This window comes from Oncorhynchus kisutch, linkage group LG18 (genome assembly GCF_002021735.2).
Source record: "Oncorhynchus kisutch isolate 150728-3 linkage group LG18, Okis_V2, whole genome shotgun sequence".
NCBI classification, from domain to species: Eukaryota; Metazoa; Chordata; class Actinopteri; order Salmoniformes; family Salmonidae; genus Oncorhynchus; species Oncorhynchus kisutch.
This window is the reverse complement of record NC_034191.2, coordinates 45,230,453-45,242,612: the sequence shown is the minus strand read 5'-3', so window position 1 is coordinate 45,242,612 and position 12,160 is coordinate 45,230,453. Positions and strand designations below refer to the sequence as shown.

The 12,160-nt window shown below is 43.8% G+C and overlaps 1 protein-coding gene across 1 annotated transcript in view; it reads right to left on the bottom strand.

Moving 5' to 3' along the window:
* Positions 1 to 12,160, bottom strand: part of LOC109909573 (D(2)-like dopamine receptor) — a 48,621-nt gene that overhangs the window by 15,818 nt on the left and 20,643 nt on the right. Inside the window, exon 3 of the mRNA XM_020508596.2 lies at positions 822 to 931. Within this exon, the coding sequence (XP_020364185.1) occupies positions 822 to 931 (110 nt within the window). The remainder of the gene's footprint in view (positions 1 to 821; positions 932 to 12,160) is intronic.

Here is a 12,160-nt window from a genome sequence, read left to right as displayed (position 1 = left end):
CATTTCCGATGTCTTCGATATTATTCTACAATGTAGAAAATATAAATAGTAAAGAAAAACCTTGGAATAAGTAGGTCTGTCCAAACCTTTGACTGGTACAGTACATAATAACCATTCATTCTTGAAAAATATAATAATAATAATATTGTGAGCTTAGTTCCATTGTTGTACCCCATCAGAACTCAAAATTAGCTTGTTTTACTGCAATGTTTGTAAACAATGTAACTATAAACACCATATAGCTTCAAATCACAGTAAAACTGTACATTTGATATCATGGAGCGACAGTCCTTTCATCCATAGCTCTGTCTATGAATTTGAGAGTGGTTGTTGTTTCAATTAAGGACTCTAGCTTTATGGGTACTCTTTATTCAATATTACAGATCACACGACACAGGACTATATAGGACTATTCTATATAGGACTATTCTCTTACTCTAAAATAAGTATCTGCAGTATAAAACAACTCCAAGATTTTCTGCACACATACTGAATGTGCAGACATTTTGTATTCAAATACAAATTACTTCAATAAATATTTAAATCACCTCTGAGTTATGTATTCACATAACCAAGGTGGTGTTCTGAACATGCATTTGAGTGACACGAAAATCAGTGAAGTGGAAAATCATTCAAAATGAAAAGTGGCATACTGCATAGTCCATAAATAATGGCATTGGTATTCAATAGAAAGTACCAGCTGGGTTATGCAAGTAGGCCTTTTAGGCCCAGACTCCAATGAATTTGCTTAAAGATTTTCACTGCAAATCCACAACGGCACCTGCCTCCAGCCACGATTCAACAATTTCAAGAACACTTACCGATCAATGCTGATGGCACAGAGATTGAGGATGCTTGCAGTGCACATCATGACATCTAGGGTGACAAAGATGTCACAGTGGATTTTACTAAACCTCCACTCTCCCACCACCTGAAAGAAAGATGTTCCAACATTTAGAGACAACAGAAATATTTGTTTTATCCCCCTTAAGCACAGACTCAAACACTGACTGTTTTTCAGTTGCAGTTCAGTCAGATACTAAAAAGCACACCTTACATGTTCCTGAATAAATGTTCTTATCTTTTCAGCTGTTCTCATTAATCTTCCAATGCCTGCTCCATTCACCATCAAACAATTCTAAAAACCTGTTTTTGCTGTGTCATTACTGGGTATTGTGTGTAGATTGATGAGGGGAAAAACAATTTCCATTTTAGAATAAGGCTGTAACGTAACAAAACGTGGAAAAAGTCAAAGGGTCTGAATACCTTCCGAAATCAATGTATATACAGTATATACACATAGTATAAAAAAAGATATTTTGCAAGATTTTAAGAATATATATTTGAAAGTAGTGTCCTTTTAAAAAAGAATAATACTTTGCCTTGGACCATTTCGTATTGGTACAAATATAGCTTTCCAAATATATCTTTCCATGACAGACTGACCTGGTGAATCCAGGTGAAAATTATGATCTGCTATTGATGTCCCTTGTTAAATCCACTTCAAATCAGTGTAGATGAGGGGAAGAGACAGGTTAAAGAAGGATTTTTAAGCCTCGAGACAATTGAGACATGGATTGTGTACATGTGCCATTCAGAAGGTGAACGGTTAAGATACAAGATGTAAGTGCCTTTGAACGGGGTATGGTAGTAGGTGCCAGGCACACTGGTTTGAGTATGTCAAGAACTGCAACGCTACTGGGTTTTTGACGCTTAACAGTTTCCCGTGTGTATCAAGAATGGCCCACCACCCAATGGACATTCAGCCAACGGCAGGCCAGTTGTCGAAAATGTGTCATTGATTAAAAAGGACAAAGGAGGCAGACACAAATTGTGCAGAGCAACAGAGGGGCTTGTTAGTCAACTAACAGTCAAGAACAACATTGACCCATAAAAGAAAGCACAACTCATTGTACATTGACACAAATGGGTTATGGCAGCGGATGACCTGACAGAGTTTCACTTCTTTCAGCAAAAAACAAGACTCTGCGGTTGCAGTGGGCTCAGGAACGAAAACACTGGAGAATTGGAAAAACATTGCCTGGTCTGATGAATCTCGGTTCCTGCCGTTTCACGCAGATGGGAGGACAGGGGAATGGAGAAAACCACATGAGTACATGTATCCATCAAGAAGGGTGTCAACGTTGCAAGCTTACGGTGGTGGTGTGAGGTGTGTTTTTAATGGCACACATTGGGCCCCTTCATAAAGGTGGAGCAATGTTTGAATGCCACAGGATATCTGAACAACATTGCCATCAGGTGCATCCCAGCATGGCAGCTAGGATTGTCCAGAAATTTTTCCACAAACATGACCGTGAATTGAGCTTATTGCAGTGGCCTGCCCAGTCACCAGATCTCAATTCAATTGCATCTGTGGAATGAGATGGAACAAGCTATTCACTACTAGCCAACTTGACACAACTGTGGGAAGCATTAGAGTCAACGTGGTCCAGCATCCCTGTGGAACGCTTTCGACACCTTGTAGAGCCCATGCCCCGACAAATGGAGTCTGTTCTGGAGGGAAAAGGGAGGAATTGCAACTCAATATGAGGAAGGTGTTCCTAATGTTTGGTATAGTCAGTGTATATTAACTCAGTGCCAAGTTTATTAGGTACAGCCAACTAGTACTGGGTCAGATCCTCTTTTGCCTCCAGAAATGATCACTTTTCTATTTATTCCTTATGTTATTTTTATTTATATATTTTTATTTTTTGTACTATTTCTCTTTTTTTATTATTATTGTTGGGAAGGGCCCATAAGTAAGCATTTCACTGTTGTTTATGACAAATACAATTTGATTTGAACAGCCTTAATTCTTCGGAGCATGGGTTGATTCTATTTTCAAACATTTCTCAATTGGTATCAAAGGGACCTAACGTTTGCCAGGAAAACATTCCCCACACCATTACACAACCACCATGTACCATTGGCATCAGGCAGTATGGGGCCATGGACTCATGCTGCTCGCGCCAAATCCTGACTCTGCAATCAGCATGACGCACAGGAACTGGGATTTGTCAGACCAGGCAATGTTTTTCCACTCCTCAATTGTCCAGTGTTGGTGATCTCGTGCCCACTGGAGCCGCTGATAGGAGTGGAATCAGGTATAGTTATCTGCTGTAATAGCCCACAAGGACCGACGAGTTGTGCATTCCGAGATGCCGTTCTGCACACCACAGTTGTATTGAGCCGTTATTGGCCTGTTAGCCTGCACGACGATTCTTGCCATTCTCCTTCAACGAGCTGTTTTCGGCCCATAGGACTGCCGCTGACTGGATGTTTTCTGTTAATTTATTTATTATTTATTTACCTTTATTTAACCAGGTAGGCAAGTTGAGAACAAGTTCTCATTTACAATTGCGACCTGGCCAAGATAAAGCAAAGCAGTTCGACAGATACAACGACACAGAGTTACACATGGAGTAAAACAAACATACAGTCAATAATACAGTATAAACAAGTCTATATACAATGTGAGCAAATGAGGTGAGAAGGGAGGTAAAGGCAAAAAAGGCCATGGTGGAAAAGTAAATACAATATAGCAAGTAAAACACTGGAATGGTAGTTTTGCAATGGAAATAAAAATAATGGGGTGCAAAGGAGCAAAATTAATTAATTAATTACAATTAAATACAGTTGGGAAAGAGGTAGTTGTTTGGGCTAAATTATAGGTGGGCTATGTACAGGTGCAGTAATCTGTGAGCTGCTCTGACAGTTGGTGCTTAAAGCTAGTGAGGGAGATAAGTGTTTCCAGTTTCAGAGATTTTTGTAGTTCGTTCCAGTCATTGGCAGCAGAGAACTGGAAGGAGAGGCGGCCAAAGAAAGAATTGGTTTTGGGGGTGACTAGAGAGATATACCTGCTGGAGCGTGTGCTACAGGTGGGAGATGCTATGGTGACCAGCGAGCTGAGATAAGGGGGGACTTTACCTAGCAGGGTCTTGTAGATGACATGGAGCCAGTGGGTTTGGCGACGAGTATGAAGCGAGGGCCAGCCAACGAGAGCGTACAGGTCGCAATGGTGGGTAGTATATGGGGCTTTGGTGATAAAACGGATTGCACTGTGATAGACTGCATCCAATTTGTTGAGTAGGGTATTGGAGGCTATTTTGTAAATGACATCGCCAAAGTCGATTTTTGATAAACCCTAGACATTGTTGTGTGTGAAAAGCCAAGGAGTCTGGTCGTTTCTGAGATACTGGAACCGGCGCAGCAGGCACAGACGATCAATACAGTACCACGCTCAATGTCTCTTAGGTCACTCAAATTTGCCCATTCTAAAGTTCAATTGAACAGTAACAGAATGCCTTGATGCGTGTCTGCCTGCTTTATATAGCAAGCAAATAGTTGTTTTTTTTGCGAGCGGGGTGTTGTACCTAATAAACTGGCCACTGAGTGAATGTATGTACACACACAACTGGTAAAAAGTTTTATAACACGTTTTAGAACTGAACTCATTCAAGGGTTTTTATTTTTACTATTGTCTACATTGTAGTAAAGTCATCAAAACATATGGACTCATGTAGTTAAATCAAAATATATTTATATTTGAGATTATTCAAATAGCCACCCTTTGTCTTGATGACAGCTTTGTAGACTCTTGGAGTTCTCTCAACCAGCTTCACCTGGAAGGCTTTTCCAACAGTCTTGAAGGAGTTCCCACATATGCTGAGAACTTGTTGGGTGCTTTCCCTTCACACTATTTTGGTTACTACATGATTCCATATGTGTTATTTCATAGTTTGATGTCTTCACTATTATTCTACAACATAGAAAATATGAAAAATAAAGAAAAACCCTTGAATGAGTAGGTGTCCTAAAACTTTGACTGGTAGAGTGTGTGATATATATATTGTAGCAGGCTCAATAACGCACCAGTAGCACAACTAGAACGCAAATGGGGAGTTTATTAGGGATTTTTGTACACTGGGGAAAAGGGTGGGAATTCAACTATTTCACAGTCCACAAACCGGTCTCGTTGTCCGTTCCGTTCTCCAGGGGTAATCCTAAAACTCAGCCAATCCTGTTTGGTATACAAGGGGGGTAAATCAGACAGTCCAGGTCACAACGGGTTAACACACAGATATTACTCTCTCTTCTCCCACTCTTCATCACGCACGCTTTGCTATCCATTCTCTGCCCCTTTGTGCCGGCTGCTTCCTATTTTATCCCCAAGCACTCCCTGGCTTAATGATCCACAGTCTCGCCTCGTTGGGGCAGGAAGTCCATATAAGACTTGGGAGTGGAGCCAGCGGGCTGCAAGATATCGCCCTTCAATAACCACTCCCCTCACCTCTCCCTGCTGTCTGCCCCACACACACCCCAGCTCCGACCGGGAGAGAGGGGCGGTCCAGCTCCCTAGAGCATCTCTTCTCGAGAGGGCATCGGCATTTCCATGGGCTGCTTCTGATCTGTGGATGACAGGGAAAGCAAAGGGCTGTAAGGATAGGAACCAGCGGATGACCTGGGCGTTACTGTCCTCATTCGGTGACATACAAACCAGTGGTGCATGGTCCGTTATGAGGGTGAAGTGCCGTCACAATAAGTAATACGTCAACGTTTCCAGCACCCACTTGATCACTAGATATTCTTTCGCCACAGTGGAATATCTTTGTTCCCGCAGCAACAGCTTCCAGCTAATGTACATGACTGGTGTTCCTCACCTTCTTGTAGCTGTGACAGGACGGCACCCACTCCTGTTTCGGACACATCAGGCTGTACCACCAGTATTTTGGAGAAGTCGAGGGTCACCAGCACGGGTCCAGAACAGAGTGTCGCCTTTAGGTCCTGGAAGACTTTCTCCATCTCCTCGGTCACTTGAGCGGGCAGATGGCTCCTGGACAGATCTGTAAGGGGGCTGGCTAGGGAGGCAAAGTGGGGAATAAATCTCCGGTAATAGCTTGTCAACCCCACAAACGTGCGTAGCTGCTTCTTGGTGAGGGGGCGAGGCCAGTCCCGAATCGCCTCCGCTTTCCTCACCTGGGGTCTGACACGCCCCCTCGCGATCGTGTACCCAGGATACTCAAGCCTCCCGTAGACCGAGCATACAATTATTTGGGTTTGCTGTTAGCCCCGCCTCCCGTAAGGCCTGCAGTACCACGCTCACCCGTTTTAGATGTGTCTCCCACTCGCTCCCATGGATCACACTATCGTCGATGTATGCCACCACATACTCCCGATGGGGTCGGAGAACCCGGTCCATCATCCTCTGGAAGGTGGCCAAGGGCCCCGTGCAGCCCAAAGGACAGCTTCTTGTAAAGGAACAGCCCGCCAGGGGTGGCAAAAGCAGTTTTCTGCTTTTCTCCGTGTCTCGGGAGTTAAGGGCACCTGCCAATAACCCTTCGTCAGGTTGAGCGTGCTGATAAATCGGGCGGTCCCTAGCCATTCCATTAATTCATCAACTCAAGGCATGGGGTAGGTGTTGAACTTTGAGATTTAATTTACCTTTCTAAAAATAACTACAGAAGCGAATGGTGCCGTCTGGTTTCGGCACCAACACTATGGGGCTGCACCACTCGCTATGCGACTCTTCGATTATATCAGCTTTCAACATAGTTTTTTCCTGCCAGCCTCTCTCGTTGCTTCCGGTATCCGGTAAGGTCTCAACTTCACCTTTTTTCCGGGTTCGGTGATGATGTTGTGTCAGATCGGTGTGTCCTGGTTCACTGGAGAACACATCCTGGTTTTGGCAAACCAACTACCTCAGCTCCTGCTTCTGTGTTTGGCTCAGCTGCTCCCCCAGTGGCACCTCTGCCGGCTTGGTCTCTGTGGTAAACCTTCTTCGGGGAAATAGAGTAGAGTGCATCACGTGCATTCCATTTCTTTAGCAAATTCACATGGTAAATCTGGGTTAAATGCCTAAGTCCCGGTTATCTGACCCTATAGTTAACTTCACCCACCTTCTCAATGACTTCGTATGGCCCGTTCCATCGGGACAAAAACTTACATTCTGAGGTGGGGAACAACACTTTGTCTTCTGGCTGGAAGTCCCTTCATTGTGCCCCTCTGTTGTACACGCGCGCTTGGGCCTCTTGTATGTGTTCCCATACCAAGGGCCACAGGGTTGCCATGCGGTCTATCAAGTCTTCCACGTGCTCCACCAAAGCGTGCCTTGAGCCTGTCTAAGGTCTTCGACACCCATAGGTGAGCCGCAAGAAGGTGGGAGTGCGCCAACTGTAGGACAGATGGTACAAAGGGACGGGGCACCAACAACAACTCCATACATTCATCATTCTTCTTCACGACCTGACATGGCAACTTTTTCTTTATAGAAAAATTGGGAATCGCCTCGTTGCGGCAGGAAGTCCATATAAGGCTCGGGGGTATATATATATATATATATATATATATATATATATATATATATATATATATATATATATATATATATATATATATATACATACATACATACATATACATACATACATACACACACACACACACACATATGTATGTATATATATATACATACATACATACATACATACACACACACACACATACATGGGGAGAACAAGTTTTATTTATTTATTTTTATTTCACCTGTTTAACCAGGTAGGCTAGTTGAGAACAAGTTCTCATTTACAACAGCGACCTGGCCAAGATAAAGCATAGCAGTGTGAACAGACAACACAGAGTTACACATGGAGTAAACAATGAACAATTCAATAACACAGTAGAAAAAAAGAACAAGAGAGTCTATATACATTGTGTGCAAAAGGCATGAGGAGGTAGGCGAATAATTACAATTTTGTAGATTAACACTGGAGTGACAAATGATCAGATGGTCATGTACAGGTAGAGATACTGGTGTGCAAAAGATATAAACAGTATGGGGATGAGGTAGGTAAATTGGGTGGGCTATTTACCGATAGACTATGTACAGCTGCAGCGATCGGTTAGATGCTCAGATAGCAGATGTTTGAAGTTGGTGAGGGCGTGCGGGTGCAGGCAGCGAACGGTTGAAAAGCATGCATTTGGTTTTACTAGTGTTTAAGAGCAGTTGGAGGCCACGGAAGGAGTGTTGTATGGCGTTGAAGCTCGTTTGGAGGTTAGATAGCACCGTGTCCAAGGAAGGGCCGGAAGTATACAGAATGGTGTCGTCTGCGTAGAGGTGGATCAGTGAATCGCCCGCAGCAAGAGCAACATCATTGATATATACAGAGAAAAGAGTCGGCCCGAGAATTGAACCCTGTGGCACCCCCATAGAGACTGCCAGAGGACCGGACAACATACCCTCCGATTTGACACACTGAACTCTGTCTGCAAAGTAGTTGGTGAACCAGGCAAGGCAGTCATTAGAACAACCGAGGCTACTGAGTCTGCCGATAAGAATATGGTGATTGACAGAGTCGAAAGCCTTGGCCAGGTCGATGAAGACGTCTACACAGTACTGTCTTTTATTGATGGCGGTTATGATATCATTTAGTACCTTGAGCGTCGCTGAGGTGCACCTGTGATCGGCTCAGAAACCAGATTGCACAGTGGAGAAGGTACGGTTGGATTCGAGATGGTCAGTGACCTGTTTGTTGACTTGGCTTTCGAAGACCTTAGACAGGCAGGGCAGGATGGATATAGGTCTGTAACAGTTTGGGTCCAGGGTGTCTCCCCCTTTGAAGAGGGGGATGACTGCGGCAGCTTTCCAATCCTTGGGGATCTCAGACGATATGAAAGAGAGGTTGAACAGGCTGGTAATAGGGGTTGCGACAATGGCGGCGGATAGTTTCAGAAATAGAGGGTCCAGATTGTCAAGCCCAGCTGATTTGTACGGGTCCAGGTTTTGCAGCTCTTTCAGAACATCTGCTATCTGGATTTGGGTAAAGGAGAACCTGGAGAGGCTTGGGCGAGTAGCTGCGGAGGGGGGGGGGGGCGGAGCTGTTGGCCGAGATTGGAGTAGCCAGGAGGAAGGCATGGCCAGCCGTTGAAAAGTGCTTGTTGAAGTTTTCGATAATCATGGATTTATCGGTGGTGACCGTGTTACCTCAGCGCAGTGGGCAGCTGGGAGGAGGTGCTCTTGTTCTCCATGGACTTTACAGTGTCCCAGAACGTTTTGGAGTTAGAGCTACAGGATGCAAATTTCTGCCTGAAGAAGCTGGCCTTGGCTTTCCTGACTGACTGCGTGTATTGGTTCCTGACTTCCCTGAACAGTTGCATATCGCGGGGACTATTCGTTGCTATTGCAGTCTGCCACAGGATGTTTTTGTGCTGGTCGAGGGCAGTCAGGTCTGGAGTGAACCAAGGGCTATATCTGTACTTAGTTCTGCATTTTTTGAACGGAGCATGCTTATCTAAAATGGTGAGGAAGTTACTTTTAAAGAATGACCAGGCATCCTCAACTGACGAGATGAGGTCAATATCCTTCCAGGATACCCGGGCCAGGTCGATTAGAAAGGCCTGCTCGCAGAAGTGTTTTAGGGAGCGTTTGACAGTGATGAGGGGTGGTCGTTTGACTGCGGATCCGTAGCGGATACAGGCAATGAGGCAGTGATCGCTGAGATCCTGGTTGAAGACAGCAGAGGTGTATTTGGAGGGCCAGTTGGTCAGGATGACGTCTATGAGGGTGCCCTTGTTTACAGATTTAGGGTTGTACATGGTGGGTTCCTTGATGATTTGTGTGAGATTGAGGGCATCTAGCTTAGATTGTAGGACTGCCGGGGTGTTAAGTATTTAATACACTGCCGATTTTGCAGGCTTTCCTACTTACAAAGCATGTAGAGTTCTGTCATAGGTACACTTCAAATGTGAGTGACGGAATCTAAAACAAAAATCTGGAAAATCACATTGTATGATTTTTAAGTAATTAATTTGCATTTTATTGCATGACATAAGTATTTGATACATCAGAAAAGCAGAAAAACATAATATTTGGTACAGAAACCTACAGAAACCTACGTTTCCTGTAGTTCTTGACCAGGTTTGCACACACTAATGCAGAGATTTTGGCCCACTCCTCCATACAGACCTTCTCCAGATCCTTCAGGTTTCGGGGCTGTCGCTGGGCAATACGGACTTTCAGCTCCCTCCAAAGATTTTCTATTGGGTTCAGGTCTGGAGACTGGCTAGGCCACTCCAGGACCTTGAGATGCTTTTTACGGAGCCACTCCTTAGTTGCCCTGGCTGTGTGTTGCGGGTCGTTGTCATGCTGGAAGACCCAGCCACGACCCATCTTCAATGCTCTTACTGAGGGAAGGAGGTTGTTGGTGAAGATCTCGCGATACATGGCCCCATCCATCCTCCCTCCCCTCAATACGGTGCAGTCGTCCTGTCCCCTTTGCAGAAAAGCATCTCCAAAGAATGATGTTTCCACCTCCATGCTTCACGGTTGGGATGGTGTTCTTGGGGTTGTACTCATCCTTCTTCTTCCTCCAAACACGGCGAGTGGAGTTTAGACCAAAAAGCTCTATTTTTGTATCATGACTTCCTCCAATTCTTCCTCTGGATCATCCAGATGGTCATTGGCAAACTTCAGACGGGCCTGGACATGCGCTGGCTTGAGCAGGGGGACCTTGTGTACGCTTCAGGATTTTAATCCATGACGGCGTAGTGTGTTACTAATGGTTTTCTTTGAGACTGTGGTCCCAGCTCTCTTCAGGTCATTGACCAGGTCCTGCCGTGTAGTTCTGGGCTGATCCCTCACCTTCCTCATGATCATTGATGCCCCACGAGGTGAGATCTTGCATGGAGCCCCAGACCGAGGTTGATTGACAGTCATCTTGAACTTCTTCCATTTTCTAATAACTGCGCCAACAGTTGTTGCCTTCTCACCAAGCTGCTTGCCTATTGTCCTGTAGCCCATCCCAGCCTTGTGCAGGTCTACAATTTTATCCCTGATGTCCTTACACAGCTCTCTGGTCTTGGCCATTGTGGAGAGGTTGGAGTCTGTTTGATTGAGTGTGTGGACAGATGTCTTTTATACAGGTAACGAGTTCAAACAGGTGCAGTTAATACAAGTAATGAGTGGAGAACAGGAGGGCTTCTTAAAGAAACACTAACAGGTCTATGAGAGCCGGAATTCTTACTGGTTGGTAGGTGATCAAATACTTATGTCATGCAATAAAATGCTAATTAATTACTTTTAAAAAATCATACAATGTGATTTTCTGGATTTTTGTTTTATATTCCGTCTCTCACAGTTGAAGTGTACCTATGATAAAATTTACAGACCTCTACATGCTTTGTAAGTAGGAAAACCTGCAGAATTGGCCATGTATCAAATACTTGCTCTCCCCACTGTATGCATGTATGGGAGAACAAGTATTTGATACATGGCCAATTCTGCAGGTTTTCCTACTTACAAAACATGTAGAGGTCTGTAAATATATATATATATATATATATATATATATATATATATATATATAAAAACAAACAAACAAACACGGCAAAAAAAGAAACATCCGCTCACTGTCAACAGCATTTATTTTCAGCAAACTTAACATGTCAATTATTGTAGGAACATAACAAGGTTCAACAACTGAGACCTGCCGACCTGTACCTACAGTGGGGCAAAAAAAGGTTTTAGTCAGCCACCAACTGTGCAAGTTCTCCCACTTAAAAAGATGAGAGAGGCCTGTAATTTTCATCATAGGTACACTTCAACTATGACAGACTAAATGAGAAAAAGAAATCCAGAAAATCACATTGTAGGATTTTTAATGAATTTATTTGCAAATGGTGGAAAATAAGTATTTGGTCAATAACAAAAGTTTCTCAATACTTTGTTATATACCCTTTGTTGTGCATCCTTTCAAGCACACCCTTCTCATTAACCTGTGGTGAGTTATTGACAATTTCCGATGAACAAATAAGGTTTTATATGTAAGATGGTTAATAAAAGAGCAAAAATGTTGATTATTTGTACATGATTATTTGTGCCCTTCCCACCAGCCGGATTGTGAAAAAAACTCACACTCATTCTTATGTTTAATAAATGTATCGTATAGTGTGTGTGTGGCAGGCTTACAATGATGGCAAAAAACAACATTTGAGAGTGCACTGACCTTTGCACTAGAGGGGGTAGGCAGCTGGAGGTTGAATGTTTGAAGAGGTACGGGACTATAACAAATATGGGAACCACTGTTCTAGACGCTTCGGTGCTTTGAACTTTGTGGCAACCGTTTGGGGAAGGCCCATTCCTGTTTCAGCATGACAATGCCCCAGT